We start from the raw sequence: 18,522 nt of genomic DNA, 5'->3' as shown, positions 1-18,522 counted from the left end.
AAATTCAAATTCAAATTCTCTCACAGACAATACTATAAGAAATGAGAATTTTCCTAATTTCCTGTAGCATCTTCACTGTACTCTGTATAATGGTGTGCCAGACAGAGCAAAAGAAAAAATGAAATTTTGCAAGTACATTATATTTTAGTAATCTCACTTGTGAGATTTCATATGAAAACAATGAATTTTCATTTATTTGTACTGTTTACAAGACTTGGAACCTGTTTCATCACTTGAAGGCAATTCTAAGTGGTGTTCAATTAATGATCTCATGAGATCTCAAATATATATTTATTTTAATATATATCATTTTTAGTAATATAGGGATGCTGTTGGCACCATTGTATCCATGAGTGCCACATTACTGACTTTCTTTTTACTTAGTTAATCAGCCTAAGTTTTCAATAGCATCAAGAGCTCTATTCCTAGGAAAGTTGGAAGGAGTTAGCCTGCAATACTTGCATTCTAACCACTGCGCCACTAGGGCTCTGGATGCATTGTTGGAAGACCTGAAGAACCTACTTAATGACTGATCATCAAGGAGTGATTGTCTATGTGGTCATTATTTTGATAACACATAATCAATCAATCAGTCAGTCAATCAATCAGTCAGTCAGAACTCTGAATAGGCTTTTATGATTCCAGACTTTGCATGTTATATCTCAAAACTTTTGGATCAAGGATATGGATGTCAAAAGAATTGTTCGCAATTTGGGCTCTCAGATCAAAGCAGAACTATGCAGTCCTCATCTTTTGTCATGGATCCTTTCTCAAAATATGTCGTCTGCCTCCAGACCTGGCTATTCTGGCCTCCCTAAAACAGTGATTTCCTTTTAGCTTAGCTCAGATCATTCCAGATTCTTGGATACATCCATGTAATTTGCTGGAAGTGCTATAGTTTATAATTATTTCTCCCAGGACTGCTTTTTTAAACATTTGAATCTAGCTACACTGTGGGGGAATTTCCCGATGGTCCCTATTCAAGTACCAATCAGATTTAACCCAATTTATTTGGGAGTAAGGGCAGGGATCAGCCAAGGCTGGCCAAATAATGCCACATTGTTGTTTTTTGCAAATATATATATATATATATATTGATTGAGGTTCTTTCCATTCCATTTGTATGGCCTCCCACTTGCAGACATTTTCCTTCTCATTTCAGTTAGCAAGTCTCACCTCCTATCTTACCAACAAAGTCAAAGTGAAATCTACACATCTGGTCTCTGCTGTGCACCTTAGTAACTCCACCCCATCACTACTTCAAACATAGCTATGAGCAAACCAATATTCCCCACCCACACATATATGATCACACTGCAATTACTTCCTTAGATGCACATTAACCATTTTGCTATTAGATTATTGCCACAAGCACAAGCCAAGTGGATCTCAGGATCCTCTTAATGCCCTGTATTATCTCACATAATGCCCTCTTAATGGAAGTATCACAGCTCACTGATTCTGGTTGCACAACATCAGATTGTATCATTCAATAATTCTTTCCTTGCTGGCTAAAACTGCCATCTCACCCCATCTATATGCATATGTTGGCAAAATTACAAGTTTACACAATCACACATTTACCCACTTCCACTCAACCACATTCTCAGTTGCCACAGTGACTTCAGTCCAGCTTCATAAACTTGATAAGTTTCTGGTGAACTTCGGGTCTGGCCCCTCTTTCTCAGAACTAAGGGATCTGTGCCTCTGCCATCCAGATACCTCCTCTCTCCCCCCCCATCCACTCACCTGGGACATTTGGGGGCGCAAATTGATTTCCCGTAGGTTGACGGTTTGAGGCATGAGATTGTTGAGAAGCTGGCAGAGGAGGACACCATCACGCAAGGCCTGGGCCAAATCACAGACCTGGGCACCCTCCGAAGTCACTCTGTGGTTAGGCGGCAACACCCGGCACTGGATGAGCCATTGGGCGCACTGCTTCCACAGCTCCATGTCCCGCGACCCCCAAGTGGCTGCTTCAGTTGCTGGAAGAGTTGCTTTCCACCACCTTCCTCGCAGCTGGGAAAGACAATGAGAAGCCACCAGCTTCCTCTTCTGCAACTGACATCAGACCACAAAGACAAGGGCCAGGGTGGGGGCTGGGGAGCTTCCTCACCCCACCCCTGAGAAGGAGGGGCTGAAAAGGAGAAAAATGAGCTCAGCCCTTCCTCCTTGAATAGCATTGCAGTAGGGGGTTTTTTGCAGGAAAATCTCCCTTTCCCATATATCTCTGGTGTTCAAAGCCTCTTTTCTCTCCCAGCATCATCATAAAAGTGTTGGGTTGACAACTGCTGGGATACAACCTGGAGAAGAGACATGTTATGGGCAGATTCTTAAGTCTGAGGCAAGTTTTGTTGAATTTCTTTTGTTCAAAAAATCCTTCAATTTGTCAGATAAAATAAAAGTAGCAGCAAAGAGGAAATAGCCAAACAAAGCCACAAAAAGCAATGAATTGGGGGAAAAAAGCAGTTTAACAATGAACACAAAATTAAAATATTTGAATTGTACCATTTTGTGAGTCTCTTGGCTAATACTAAATTTTGAACAACTCCCACTGTGGAAACTCTTCCTTGGGTTCCTCTAATCTAGACTATTCACCTAGGACACCTTTAGTTAGTTGGACTGTTGGGATAAAATGTTAGTTGGGATAAAATATAATAATTTCAAATATTCTCTTTTATTAGGACGATTGTATTATGCTACCTTATTTTCAGGAAATGCCATTCTGACTTTTTTATTTTATATTATATTATAGTGTAGTTAGTACAGGGCAATTTAGATCTCAGAATTAATTAAAAATTTATTATATGGAAAAGTTGGTGCAAGACAGGATTTATATTTTGGGTTAATTAGTAGACAAAAACAATTACTTCATATCATTTTCCATTTTAAAAACGTAATATCTGTTCAGAATGGTTCAGAAATATTAATTAAGACAAATGCTACCAATACAGGTAGTCCTCGACTTACAACTGTTCGTTTAATGACAGTTCAAAGTTACAATGGCACTGAAAAAAGTGACTTATGACCAGTTGTCACACTTATAACTATTAATAATAATAATAATAATAATAATTTAATTTATATACCGCCCTTCTCCCGTAGGACTCAGGGCGGTGCACAGCATATTAAAACAGATACAAACAAAATACATCAAAAAACAAAAAAACCCCATAAAACCAAATTAAAAGCCAAATATTGGAAGCTGTGTGTCAATTAAAATTTTCTTAAAATCATCCCTACCTAAAANAAAAGCCATGTCTTGAGGGCGCGGCGGAAAGTAAGGAGATCCGGAATCATCCGGATCTCGGGGGGTAGTTCGTTCCAGAGGGTGGGGGCACCCACAGAGAAGGCCCTCCCCCTGGGGGTCGCCAGCCTACATTGCTTGGCCGACGGCACCCTGAGGAGGCCCGCTCTGTGGGAGCGTACCGGTCTATGGGAGGGAATCTATTGCCGTACCCCCATAATTACATGCTCAAACTCCAGGTGCTTGGCTACTGGCATGTATTTACAATGGCTGCAACGTCCTGGGATTGTCATGTGCAGCCGCCTTCCTTCTGGTAGCTTCTGACAAGCAAAGTCAATGGGGGAATCCAGATTAATTTAACAACCTCATGATTGGTGGTTTAAAAATAATTGCCCTATGCTGCATCATTTCACCCAATTAAAGATTGCACCCAAGCAAAAATGAGAGTTTTAGGATCAGACAACAGATTGTTGTCTAATGTTGGTTATCAAGATAAAATGCATTTAAATCCTGCCCCATCCTCATGCTTTCCTCACCAATCTCTGCCAACTGAACTGAGAAAAAACAGCTGCGATTGATGTCAATATAACTTTTATTTCTAAAACTAATTGCTATTTGGGGAATGAGAACATTGCCTACTTCTATAAAAGTCTCTCCTGTTGTATAGCAATTTGTTTATTAAAACAACTTGGTTTCAATCAGACTTTTTCTCTAAATCTAATTGCTACAGATGGGGGCAAAGGAGACGAAGCCACAGACTGGATCTAAAAGGTTTTTGAGCTATGTTCCAGGATGCTGAGGAAAAAAACCCAGTGGATTATTGTACAGGGCTTGGATTATGACAACTGGGCCATGTTGTTCAGAGCAGGAAGAACCTCAGCTGTTATTCTCAACTCTTAATGACATTCATGTCATTTTGTTGGCAACACCAAGAAAGTGATGGTTCTCGTGTGTTCTTCTGAGATGCTTCTTCACTTCCTAGTGTATCCTTAGCTCTGAGCTTTCTGGTGATTTCCCATCCAAACCATGACTAAGTCTAACCCTCCTGCATTTTTCAGAATCAGTATCTTTGAATATTTGGGGAAAGAATTTTGAAGAATATTCCACAGGAAAGCATACTGAATATGGAAGATGATTTTTTTTTAAAAAGTGTATATTTGCATTGTATTTTCTTGGACTTGATGGTCTGGAGGCGGTGTTAAGTAACCAGAGAGACCCTTTCCAAGCTTGCCAAATTGTCCCATGTATTTGGTGCTCTTTCTTCTCAGCTAACATTTATATAAAATTAATAGAAAAGAATGTATAAAATATCATTATACCTGGACCCCTGTTTGATGGCTTTCCCAAAATCGTAAGGAAGCATCTCCACACTTGCAAAAAAAACTTCCAAAATAATTCTGAACTAGCAGAATGGATAAAACTACTAAACTTTTTTTTACTGTGATAGTTTTGAAATGCAAATATTCAAGGGGACTGGGATTATTGCATTTACATGTCAGCATGGCTGAGTAAACTTGATCTCACTGAGGAAATGCAAGAATTTTATTCAGCTACTATTTGGTTGCTTTAGCTCCATTTACTCTTTTGCTAACCACTTCTCCTTCCTGAAGTCTGATGAGATGAATCTGTTCCGTCTGTAGAAATCAGGCTTTTCAGTCTTCTGGATCAAGGATCTGGGTCGAACAGGTTCCAAGTGGCAGAGTAGCTGCTGCCTGGTGCATGGCAAAAAACATACTCCCTCATCTTCTGGCAGGTTGCAAATGCTCAAAAGGCACATGAGAGGAAAAAGGAACAACAGACTAGTAAAATTATGGGGAGACAACTCCTTGAATAAGAAATAATGGTGACAGAGCAGTGATGGAGCACCCACAACCTCTGAAGGCAAATAAACTCAATTTTTAAAGATTAATACATAAATATTTTAAAACGACTAAAGCAGCAAACCAAACCAGCAACCCATTCAGGGCATTTTGTTCTTTTTGATTCTGGTCTGGCCTCTCCTGCAGTTCAGTTAAAATGCCCATGGAAGACAGTGCCTGCAACTGGAAGAGGGGGAAAGTGCCTGTAACAGCCTAATCTGGCCAATACATATGGACAGATCATACTAGTGACTCTATCAGAATAACAGAATAATGAAGTTGGAAGAGATCTTGTAGGTATTCTAGTCCAACCCCCTGCTCAAGCAGGAAACCCTATACCATTCCAGACAAGTGGTTGTTCAATCTCTTAAAAGCCTCCAGTGATGGAGCACCCACAACCTCTGGAGGCAAGCTGTTCCGTTGGTTAATTGTTCTCACTGTTAGAAATTTCTCTTAGTTCTAGGTTGCTTCTCTCCTTGATTAGTCTATTGTTTCTTTTTCTTGCCTTCTGGTGCTTTGGGAAATAGGTTTGTGGCAGCCCCTCAAATATTGGAGCACTGCTATCATGTCACCCCCTAGTCCTTCTTTTCCCTAGATTAGACGTACCCAATTCATGTAACTGTTCTTTGTATTTTTTAGCCTCCAGTCCCTTAATCATCCTTGTTAGCTATGTCAATGAGGAAGCATCATGGATCATGTCTATGGCAAAATATATGTCAGGAGAAGAAAGAAAAAAAAGCACTACTTAATATCTGAAAAAGCTAAATAAATATTTAAGTTGCCGTAAAAGATCTTTTTAGAAGGGACCATAGTTAGTGCTTGCCTGCCAACAATTTAGTGCTGCCAAATTAAGATATAAGAAGCAAGTTTTCCAAAAGGACTGGTCTGAAGGTATTGCCAAAAAAGTTTGTTCTTGGTATGGATCTGAATGCTTGCTCATTGTCTGAGGTCAAGTTATTGCTACAGAATTGGCAGTGGTTTCAAGTTTATAGTTTAAAAGACAATAGTTGTAGGAACTATCATTTGTAATAGTCGAAACCTAATGGTATAACCCTAATTCAAATAGAGATAATATTGTTGTTCATTTTTGAAACATAATGTCCACATAAAAACTACAATTACTTTGTCTATCACTATCAATCTGCAACAGGGACAAATTACAAAGTGGAATCATTTCATCTGCCCTCTTGAATTACTAGCAGAGTACTTCTTGAGTATTTAAATCCCTGAAGATCTTGCCCAAGAACCTAATCATCTGAGACACACATTTCTAAACATCAAGAATCCAATAACATAACTGTCCATAGATGTCTTGCACATGTCTACAGTATGTTTAGGGATACTTGTTCATTATTCACGTGATTAGCTTGCTCAAAGCTCAAAGCAGCTATTACGTGATGGAAATTGGATCAAACAGTATATCTGCAACAATGCCCCTCTGCTGAAATTCTTTAAAGGATGCTTCCTCCTTTTTTTCAGTCCTTTGTTCTTTGTCAGCATTTTGGACAATATTAATGGATTTTTTTAAGGACAGATTTAGAACTTCCTTGTTTTAACAGTCAAACGGCCCCATCAATGACACAAACCACATTAATAGAGATGAATTGTGTAATTCTATACAAAGGGGACAGTGTGACAAAACAATATGGCTCCTTGATGAGGATTCTTTGGCCAAACATTTATGGAGCAGTGTACTTGCGTATTGAAGATATATTTAAAATTGTCAAATATACATAAAATCAGAAATGCCCTGTTTTTTGAACCTTGTGTTTAATATACCCTCCACATAATAAGAGAAAGTGTAAACAAAACATAATCCAGCATAGAATAAATGAAAAAGCAAATCAGATAATAGATTTGGCTCAAAGACAGACCTCAGAGGACTGGAAGAAAAGCAACTAATGCATAGGCCGTGCTAAATCATGATTTGCATAACTATGGTTTGATGGATTAAACATAATTAATTGATATTGTGAATGTTGTTGCCTTGCCCACTGGCAGAACTCAGAGATTCCTAATAAACATTGGTGTGTGTAGACTGTAGACCTAAAATCTACATTTCCAAGAGGCTCTTTTATTATGAGAAATGCACTGCCTCTTCCCTTTATTCATGAGGAAACGGCGCCCACCCCATTGCCGGCAATGGGGAAAAAGCTCCAATACGTCGTGCAATGTCTCATGACATCGCAGTTTGACATGTCTGCTTTATTCTATGAAGAGAAAATTTGCTTGTCTTCCAAAAGGCAAAAGTAGAACTGGAGGAACAGAGGGAACCAAGGATGAAGCTGGCTAACATTTCCCACAGTCTCAGATTAAAGACTAGTATTTCCAGAAAAGAGGGAAATCTAAGAAGAAGGCAGGGAGGATTTTCTAGTTTTATTTGCTACAGTCAAATGAAAGGGGCAACTATTTTAATCAAAAGTTGCATTAGTTCTTTCATTTTGGATTTATTGTGATTGTGTTAAATCAAGTCTGATAGTCTTATTTCTTTGTACAAACATTCCTATGTATACATTATAATACAGAGTTTTGTGTCAGCCTTGAATCAAACTTCAGGCTGTGAACAAGAAGATACTGATTACATTTATAATTTCCTTATGATTTTGCACAATGTGTATACTGTTCCTCTTTATAGATGACTTTTTATTTGTAGCAGAGCAGTACCCCCTCCCCTATTTCTTTTGCATTTGGATTTTCTATTTAGTTAACTGACCCTGATCAAGATAGCCTCATGTCCTTTTCTACAAGGAAAAAAAATGCTTTTTAAGGCTTAACATTAAAGAGGGGAACAATATATTTTCTCTCTTTTTTTTTTTTCAGTAATAAAGTTTAATTTTGTTTACCGCTGTTGAAATTGCTCTATTTCTAATAAAGAAGAGAAGGGATGAAGCCTCTAGTCACACAAGTTTTAAAGTACATAGCAAGGAGGTGTGCAACTAAATTATTTCAACTTTTGTATTTTTGACCTTTGTCACTGGAAGAGCAGCATATATTGTGAAAGGCTCCCCCAGAAGATGGGTGGCAGCAGGGAGAACTACCAGGCTGCTACCCCAAAGTAGATATGACCATTACTAGGAGAGGAGACTTAAGACCTCTAGCCTTCCACTCTACAAGTTCTACTAAAACTGGTTCACACAATTCAGTAAAGCAGGTCTAAATTAATCTTACCTGAGTGCATATAAATGATGGAGTTTATAATTTGGAGAAAGAGCCATGTCTCTTAGTCACCTACAGAGACCTGACCTGGATGCAGTATTCCAAGTGTGATCTCACTAGTGCGATACAAAAATTGTTCTATCTATCTATCTATCTATCTATCTATCTATCTATCTATCTATCTATCTATCTATCTATCTATCTATCTATCTATCTATCGTTGGGAAATTTATATGGCTGCCTATTCACTCACAGCAACTCTAGGATGCTTACAAGCAGTAAAAACACAATATAGAAAATAAAAAATAGAAAATAATACCTCCCCCCCACTGCTATCATGTCACCCATAGTTCTTTTCACTTGACTAGACATACCCAATTCCTGCAACCATTCTTCATGTTTTAGCCTCCAGCCACCTAATTATCTTTGTTGCTCTTTTCTGCCCTCTTTCCAGAGTCTCTACATCTTTTTTATATTGTGACCACCAAAACTGGATGCAATATTCCAAGTATGGCCTTTCCAAGGCCTTATAAAGGGGTACTAACACTTAAATGATCTTGATTCTATCCCTCTGTTAATGCTACCTAGGATTGCATTGGCTTTTTTGGTGGCTGCAGAACACTGCCAGCTCATATTTAAGTGATTGTCCACTAGGACTCCTAGATCCTTCTTGCAGTTACTGCTATTGAGCCTGGTTCCATCTAGTCTATATATGCCTAAACGTAAAACCTTATTTTTCTCATCACTAATTTTCATTTCATTAGATAGAGCACAGTGTTCAAGTCTGTTGAGATCCATCTGGATCTTGAGCCTATCTTCTGGGATGTTCGCTAATCCTGCCAACTTGGTGTTGTCTGCAAATTTGATAAGTTCCCCTTCTATTCCTTCATCTAAATCATTTATGAAGATATGAAGTAAGAATAAAGTCTACCAAAACAACTTTTTGGTCCTGGAGTATTATATAATCTGGAGTTTATACAGAGTTATCTATCATTTACTAGTGATAAAATATTTATATAGTACACTTGAAGAAAAGGCCTTAAGACACTGGGAGATTTATTATTTGAACTTTTAAATTGTTCAGATTTGAAAGATAATTACATTTGGAGGGAACAGATACATACTTAGGCCTTTTCACATATAAGGGCTATACCAGTTTGAGATTGGCACTGTGTCTTGTGTCCTTCAGTGTCATTGGCTTTAACTATTGCTTTAAAAGAGAAACTATGAAAGTAGTTTTGCAGTGTTTCCAATGCAGCTGTAGGGTGGGCAGTTTCCCATTGGCAGGAATTCCTGCCTTTGTTGTGCCTTCTGGCTCCTTTAAGATTCCCCTCCTTCCTGGATCCAAGGCACTGCCTTGTCTGGCCACAGTGGCTTTCCCAGCTGATTTGAGCATCTGCATGGTATCTGGGCACCAAAAAATCTAAGCAGTGAGGAAAATTGTGAAAGAGAAGACTGAGGAGAAAAAGGGGAAATGAGGGGCAAATCTATTCACTAATCAGCCAACTTATTTCCTGATTATAGGATTCCAAAAAGAATGTTCCTAGTTAATCATAGGAAATTGAATAAGAACCAGTAATGATTTTCATTCCCTTTTGTCTCTTTCTCATTCCAGGCACCTGTATTACATGGCATGTCTGATAAGATCTTACAGGAAGTAAATCAAAGACACTTCAACATGTGCTCATACCTCTATGCCAGGTATAGTGATTAGATTCTCTCGCAGCTTTGCATTCTCAAGTAGACATAAAAAATGTAAATTCATTGCAGAGAATTAAGAAACTACATGTACAAGAAGTTCTGCAACAATGCCAGGACTCTTTCCCTTTGTATATTAGTATTAAGTTTTGGATCTTGAGTCTCCTTTTCTCATCTAAATCAGCGACTACATAGCTGCTTGTTTCCCAGCCTTTTGAAATTCTGCATCATCTGTCCTTTTTTTGGATATCTCTGTATGCTTAGCTAGAGATTCCTTGCTATATAAGTGTGAAAAGGATGGAATTTGAGATTAACTTATGAATGGTGGGCTTTGTGATATGAGGGATTGGCAGGAAGGTTGAGTGTCAAGTTACTCTCAATCAGGATGAGAAATAGTTGGTAGATGGGAACAGCCCAGAAGATTCCTAAGGATATCAAAGGGCATTATGTACCTATTATGCAGATTTATAGAAGAAAAGATGGAATTAGCAGTAGAAAAGCATGGAAAAGCTTTTTTTCATAGAGGAAAAAGACATTTTAAAATGTCTCATCTATTCTTTGACCTGTCCTGATGAGAAGTCAATTAGCTGCACCCCATGAATTTAGAAACCCTATGATTGTTAAGTGAGATGCATTGGATTGTGACCTCACAGGATTAGACCACTAACAAATCTCAGAGACTGCTAATTTTCAGTACAGGGATGCTACTTTGTATGTTTTCCCCTCTTCCTTACCAGTTACACCCACACGAGGTCACTCTTCTCTGTGAATTGCAGCTTTCAGAGCTCAAATGATTGCAAATTCTGTATTTAACTAAGATTCCAATTCTTTTATTTGCAAGACCCTGATCACATACAACCAATTGTAACTTGCAACTGTTGCATAATTTATGTTGTAATTCTTTTTGTTTACCATAATTCTGTCTTGCTTATTTTTGCTTACCTTTGCAGTTCCTTTTTCTATCACTTCCTGTGTAAAGTGCTTTAAACTGGAGAATGTGTTGCAAGTATGGTTCTTTTGAGTTGATCAATACAAAAAGGTAGCCTAGCAAGTAAGACTTATTTGTTTACTTTTAAATCAATAACACTTTTAAAATTAATCTGAAATTATCTCCCTACTAACAATATAAAAGCCCAAAGTGGGTGTATCGATATGTTCCCAGGTTTCAACTGTAAGGAGATTCCTGGTGATTGATAACATTATTATGATAAAAAAAATTACATATACATTCAGAATGAGCATAGCATGAAAGTTTACTGCAGGCAACAGATGCTTTCCTAGATTAGAATCCCCAGAATGTCTAGTCAGTGTAAACACATATTTCCTAGGAATTATATTCTCAATAAATTTGGAAGGTGCTAGGTTGGAACTGGCCAATCTACAAAACAAGTAAGCATGAAATTCAACAGTTTCTAAGGGAACTCACAGAGTTAAGTTGATCTAAGATCATAATAAAGTTGCTTCAGCATAGGTTAATTTCTTATAACAAGAAAAAATGGTTACTTCCTTTGCAGGCCTACTTCTAGCATGCTCCTGTCATCTTTGCATGAGATGCCTAGCCTGTCTTAGCATCATCTATGGAGTAGTCATGTACATGGAGATCCAGGGGTAGAGAAATACTCAGTGGCTGCTTCAATCATACTGGTACTAGGAATAGCCAATTTGACTGGCATCCAGCCCCCCTTTGCAGCCATCATTTTCTTCTCTACCATCCCCTTTTAGGACTTATTTCAGATGCAGAAAAAAAAGTGGCCAGGAAAGGCCCATTTAGCAGCTCATCTGGCTTTCTGTGTCCAAAGGCTGAAAGAAATGTTTAACATAGTGACCATGTCTTTTGAATTCAGGAGAAACAGGAATCCAAGGTTAGAATATCAGCAACAAAACCTGGGTTCCAAACTGTCCTACCCTAGCCGTATTTTATCCAAGGTCAAAATTCAAATCATATGTGTTTATTAATGACCTTACTCAGGATTAGTATGTTTGGCCTGAGTAGCCACTGCCTTTTTGTGTTTACCCACCTGGATCATTCTTTCCCTCCTTTAGCAGAGTCCAACATCTCCTTTCACTTTCTACAATTTCTTGGGCCATAAAACCCAATCTTGGGAATCAGCTACCATTTGTCAGTTATAGAAAAACAAGGCACTCGTCTTACTATATTGGAAAACTAAATTCAGAAGGGCAGGCCTGGAAAGCGTCTTATGGTATAATTCTGATCCAACCCAGGATCAGTTTCCATTTAAGTTTGCAAATGTCAGTTTCTATACAGACTCTTTAATCCAGTTAGGATAAAGTCATACATGTGCATTTAAAATCAGGTTTTTGTGTGCTGGATGGCACAGTTCAACAAAAAAGTTTGTACTTTGAGAAAACAGTACAGTATTCAGGATGGGTTCCAAGGGCTGAATTCAGTTCTCCTAACCATTTTTCAAATTGTGTGTATTTTCAACTAGTTTGCATACTCTGTAGTGGAGTTTTTCTTGTAAAAATAAAAATACAGGCCTTGGTTATACATTTCATGCGAATGTTTATCAAATACTAGAACATTTAATGGGAACACTTGAACATTTATTGGGCGAGTTCAAAATAGTACTGGTTTTTAAAAAGTCCTTATAAAGTTATCCATCACTGGAGTCCTCTGCCCTCTAAATTTTTGGCAAGAATTACAGCAATGTCCATGACAATTTGTAATAAATGATTTTTTCCCTAAAATACCCAGACTAACATTCTATAAAACTGAGTCATCACCATCAGTTGTAAACACAGGGGAGAAGAGCATGAAGAGGAAGCAGAGTGGATCGATATTATAAATCACAGCGAGTGTTGTGAGAATATGTCAGGCGACCTGAGCATAACGAGAGTCCTACGGTTTAATGCAGCATTTAATTCCCATCTGGACCAGCCAGAGACTTCTGAGAGGCCACAGGCAGGACATCAGCAGAACAGCACATCCTGATCCACCAAATGACATCAGTAAGAACAGCCTTGCTGGTTCAAAAGGTGATGGTTATGACAACATGGTTGGCTGATACTCTGCTTTGACTGGATCCCTGGGGAACGTTTTTGGCTTTTTTCTGTGATGTACAAAGTTGATTCCCATGTCTTCCTCCTTTTGGTCTATCAAGTCTTTTGCATTTTCTGTCTTATCAGTTTTGGGATATGGGCTGTAGGAAATTTTCCTTTACATTGAGAAGTCTAAAAACATACTCTTTTTAAAAATTCCAGACAATCAATTTGATACATTTTTGTCATATTTCTAATCATTTTTGTTGAGCTTAGCATTGAATCATGTGTGTGTGATTCTTACAGATTTGAAAAATAACTCATGGAAATTTCCTTCTGACAGGGATGAACTGGAACAATGAACTGTGTGCCTACAATATACCACTCAGCACACAAAAGCCTAATTGCATCCGTTAGCATTGGCTGCAAATAAAAACAATTCCAAACCCATTTTTAAAGCTGTAAATAGAAGTTCACTCATTAAGGCATAAACTCTGAAGAACCCAGTATGTGTTACTTCAGAGTAAGCCTCTGTACATTTCTGTCATCAGAACTATGGAAGAAAGTACCAGCTGGGATGTTGTATATATTTATATGGAAGCACTGTGATAACAAACACACTTGTCTTCCTTGGAGAAGCCTCTCAGTGCTTAAGAAGGCTGAAAGTTATGCATATGAGTTCACTTTTCAAAAGTATTCCCATCCTTTTCCTCACAATGCAAAGTTGGATTTGTCTGGAAAGAGCTGGAAATAAGAGAACCCCTATGAAATGGGCAGGATTGGAATGTAGTATTAATTTACCCTCAGGCCCGCTAATTTTGGTCTTAAACCATGTGAGTCTCAAGTAGATGGATTGCACTCAGATTTAGGTTGACTTGTCCTGATCATTTTTTAGGCAAACACACCAACCGTCAGACCACATTAATGTGACAGTAACGTAAGAATGAATTTAGAAAACGCCTTCACACGGGTGGGGTAGAGCAGCTAACTGTTGCAATTCTCTCCGGAGGGAACGCTGAAAAGGCGCTGCCCTGGAGGGATTCAGCGCGGCTGTTACTCCCCGCCCCCCGAGGGCCGTACCGCGAGTTTTCTTCTCCTAGTCGCGCAGGTTTTCTTCACCCGAGGGGTGCGCAGCGCCGCCAGAAAGTTCAAATCGGCGAGTGAGCGGCAGCCACGCTTGGGGCGGGGTCGGTACCGATAGTGGAGGAATGCGCGAAGCGGGGAAGGGCGGGGATTCTGACTGGTGGAGAGCTGCGGATGGGGGGGGGGCGGCGAGGAGGCAGGCAGGTTCCGCCCCAGCAGCGTGGCGGGTCGCACCTCAAGGTAGCCGCGTTGACTTAGTACGTTGAGCGGAGGAGGATCAAGGTTTGCTTTCGCCCCTGAGGGGATTAACGCTGGCGTGAGGTCGAGGACACGTGGGAGGGCCTTCCAACTTCGGTCCTGCCTCTCCTGGCGGGGCGGGCGGGGTTTGTTCTTCGGGCGCACCTTTTCCGCCGTCTTCTCTCGGAGGTTGCCCGAGGACCTGTTTTGCTGTCTTCTCTTTCGACATAATCTCCACATTTCCTCCTAACTCAGCGGAAAAAGGTACAGTACGTGCCTAGTTGTTATTCCTTAGGTGAAGGAGGTCTTATTCACCTGAACCTGCGTTTTCAGAATGGCTCTCCGGGGTTTAGACTGAGAATGCACGAATCCTCCCTTGAGTAAGGTAGAGCATTCCCACACCTGCTAGTCCTATTATGGGGCTTACATCTGCGCCCCCCTTTTTTTGCAGCATTGACTGCGTTCTTGGCATCTGGCGGATGCAGCTGTGTTAGATAGGATGTATTGTTTTTGACATGTTTGGTTTAACTGTGTTTTTATTGCTATAACATGTTAGTAATCCAAAGAGTAACTGTGTATAAATAAATGAGAAGTAGGCTATTCTTTGTTAGTGGTATGTATTCCCAAGTCAATATGGATGGGTGGAATATGATAAGGGCAAATATCAGACCTAAATAGGAAATAAATAATTCTGGAAAAAGGTTTGTTGAATGGCACCAGGCTAAAAATCAGGCTAGACTGTGGGTTCTAGTTCCGCCTTAGCCATGAAAGCCAGCTGGGTGACCTTGGGCCAATCACTCTTTCTCAACCCAACCCACCTCATAGGGTTGTTGTGGGAAAAATAGGAGGAAGGAATATTGGCTATATTCACTGCCTTGAATTATTTGTTGAAATACTAAAGGTGGGATATAAATAAATGAAGATGGGAGGAACATTTTCAGATATTGGAGGGTGATTAATATATTCATTATCTCTCTATGAGATAGACTGTTCTTTCCCCATCTAGGTTTAAACTCTGCAGCTTCAATTTCACATTGTTATTGTGAAGATAAAATATGGAGATTTGAAAAGAAATCTGGACTTAAGTATGTATTACAATAAATAAAATTGATACTTGTAAATATATTTGAATGTATAGAAGTCAGTGTAAGTTTTGGGATTTGGAGATTGGCACATACAAAGTATACAATAAGGGCTTTAAGGCGCAAGTCCTCCTTCTCCCTTTCTTCATCTTTGGCTGAGCTTTCCTTCCTGTGAAATCATGTTTGACTTAATTCTTTCATATGTAAAAAGTCCATGCCTTCCCCACAACTGCATTAGTCCTGGGCATGTATAGCTGAATTTTTGCCTGACCTCAATCATAGCCTCTGGGCAGGTTTTTAGTTTATAGTGGCTCCTTCTTTCTAAGAAGCAAATTGGAGTTTGAATGAATGATGTTGTGGTCTGAATACAGAGGATAGAAGCAGATTCTGGGGAAGGACTACCTCACTAGTCAGTTGGAAGATGATTCAGCTTAGTGAAATGATAGTGTGTGGAAACTTCACCCAAATCACTGCAATGCCTTGATTTAAGTTTGGAGGAACTGAGTTCATGGCAAAGCTGGGAAGTGTCTTTTCTTATGTTCCCACAGATTAATCAGATGAGAAAAATCATGCCAAGTTTAGAAAATGCCCTAGTACCCTTTGATGGACCTCTAAATATGTACTGGATATATATTATGAATATCATTTTATGAATCACTGTATGTGGACATTCTGCCCCTTTCTCAAAGAGATTAGATTAAAATTAAACTAAAAACAGATCATGCCAAGTAAATTTTATTGCATTTGTTGACAAAATGACAAAATTAGTGGACCAGTGAAAGGCTGTGGACATAGTATATTTAGACTTCAGTAGGACATTTGAAAAAATACAGATAGTATTTACAACCACAATTGATCGATTGTCGATTTACAACCACAATTGATCCCAAAATTTCTGTTGCTAAATGAGACATTTGTTAAATGAATTATGCCCCATTTTATGATCTTTCTTGCCACAGTTGTTAAGTGAATCATTGCAGTTGTTAATAACATGGCTGTTAAATGAATGTGGCTTCCCCATTGACTTTGCTTGTCAGAAGGTCACAAAAGGTGATTGCATGATCTCAGGACACTGCAACCATCATAAATATGAATCAGTTGCCAAGAGTCCGGACGTTGATTACATGACCTTGGGGATGCTGCAATGGTTGTAAGTGTGAAAAATGGTCATAGGTCGCTTTTTTCATTGCTGTTGTAACTTTGGTCACTAAACTGTTGTAAGTCAAGGATTACTTATAGACCACAGCCTACTTCTTGGTAAAATAGCAAAATGTGGAATAGGCAGCATCTCCACCAAATGGATTTGTAATTGGCTGATAAACTGTACTCAATGTGTAGTTCTCAACAGAACTACATAAACATGGAGAGAAGTAAGTAGTGGGGTACCCCAAGGTTTAGTTTTAGGCCCAGTGCAGATAGTCCTCGATCTACAACCCCATTTGAGCCCAAAATTTATGTTGCTAAGTGAGACAGATGTTACGTGAACTTTGTCCCATTTTACAATCTTTCCTGCTACAGTTGTTAAGTGAATCACTGCAGTTGTTAAGTTAGTAACACCGCTGTTAAGTAAATCTGGCTTTCCCATTGACTTTGCTTGTCAGAAGGTCACAAATGGGGACCATGTGATCAGGTGACCACGGGAATGCTGCAGCTGTCGTAAGAGTAAAAAACGATCATAAGTCACTATTTTCAGTGCCATTGTAATTTTGAATGGTCACTAAGTCGAGGACTATCTGTACTCTTCAATAACTTCATAAATGATCTAGATGAGAAGGGGAACTCATCAAGTGAGAGTGACATGATACTCAATTAGGGGTAACATTGTTTAAGGGGCTGTCACAGAGAAGGGGCTGAACCTATTCTCCAAAGCAAGAAAAGAAGAAACAGAAGCTTAACAAATAGAGAAGCAACCTAGAATTAAGGAGAGGTTTCCTAAGAGTTAGAACAATTAATCAGTGGAACAGCTTACCTCCAGAATTTGTGGGTGCTTCATCATTGGATGCTTTCAAGAAGAGATTGGAAAGTTATTTGTCTAGAATGGTATAGAATCTCCTGCTTGAGCAGGAGGTTGGACTAGAAGACCTCCTAGGTCCCTTCCACCTCTGTTATTCTGTATTCTGTAAAATTGGGCTCTAAGAATGAATAGAGAAAGGGGACAGAAATTGGGAAGGACCAAGGAAGGAAGAATATACATTTCATTCAGCTCATACTTAGTTATAAACTCCCAATTTGTTTCTGCATTAGATTTCTATCCTGACTTTTTTTTTACAGGAGCGCAAGGTGGCTACCATGGTGGTCTCCATTTTATCTCTGTAACCACATTTCTGTGGGGTAGAATGGGCTGAAAGAGTACAATTCTTTCAAAGCTATCAAGTGAATTTCAGTGGTTGAGAATGGACTTTAACCTGAGTGTGTTCAGGGGGAAGATGAAAATGTTTATGGGGAAGACATACTTGAGAAGGAGTTTGGAAGACGTAAGGGCGATAGCTTCAGTTAGGTGTTCTGTGAAGCAGTTCCAAATGTGAGGAGCACCAAGAGAGGAAGAGTCGAGTCTTTCATGAGCGGCCAGAAGTTTGTTGATGGATGTGAGTGCAGAGCAAAAATTCCAAAGTAGAGACATAGCCGCGATTGAGCAATATATGGAATATTTTTTTTCTTTACCTTTAGGCAATAAATCCTTTTTGAATCAAACACTTTTGAGAATGAGGGAGTCAAATGCTCAATAGACAAAAAAAAAAAGTTCTCTTCTCTGGACTGCTGTTTACGATGGAGAGAAAAACACAAACATATCCAGGGGCCTGCTCTTCAAGATGCAACTGCAGGGGCTAGGTTAGAAGAGAAACTCACTGGTTTCAAGAGAACATTATTCCAATTATATATTTTAGCAAAATAACTATTTTAAATATAGGATCTCCTGCTTGAGCAGGGAGATGGACTAGATTAGAAGACCTGCAAGGTCCCTTCCAACTCTGTTATTCTGTATTCTGTAAGTGCTTCTCAGGAAGAGATAAATATGGCTTGAAACAATGTATGTGTGTATATTTGTCATCGCTCCCTAATTGGTGCTGCTTAAGGGTTGAGCTCATTTAAATCCTCTAGTTATGTCTTTTCTACATATTTGTTGATTTTGCTCTTATGTTGGGAACAATGTTCAAACCTG

General features: G+C 39.1%; 1 protein-coding gene across 1 annotated transcript in view; it reads right to left on the bottom strand.

Annotated features, from left to right (window-relative positions):
• The window catches only part of VAV1 (vav guanine nucleotide exchange factor 1), a 68,889-nt gene extending 66,936 nt beyond the window's left edge, over positions 1 to 1,953 (bottom strand). The window contains exon 1 of the mRNA XM_015813277.1: positions 1,750 to 1,953. Within this exon, the coding sequence (XP_015668763.1) occupies positions 1,750 to 1,953 (204 nt within the window). The remainder of the gene's footprint in view (positions 1 to 1,749) is intronic.
• Positions 1,954 to 18,522: the final 16,569 nt, after the last annotated feature.

Source organism: Protobothrops mucrosquamatus, unplaced genomic scaffold, assembly GCF_001527695.2.
Source record: "Protobothrops mucrosquamatus isolate PMUCROS unplaced genomic scaffold, P.Mucros_1.0 scaffold150, whole genome shotgun sequence".
Taxonomy (NCBI): domain Eukaryota; kingdom Metazoa; phylum Chordata; class Lepidosauria; order Squamata; family Viperidae; genus Protobothrops; species Protobothrops mucrosquamatus.
This window is presented reverse-complemented; position numbering and strand designations above follow the sequence as displayed.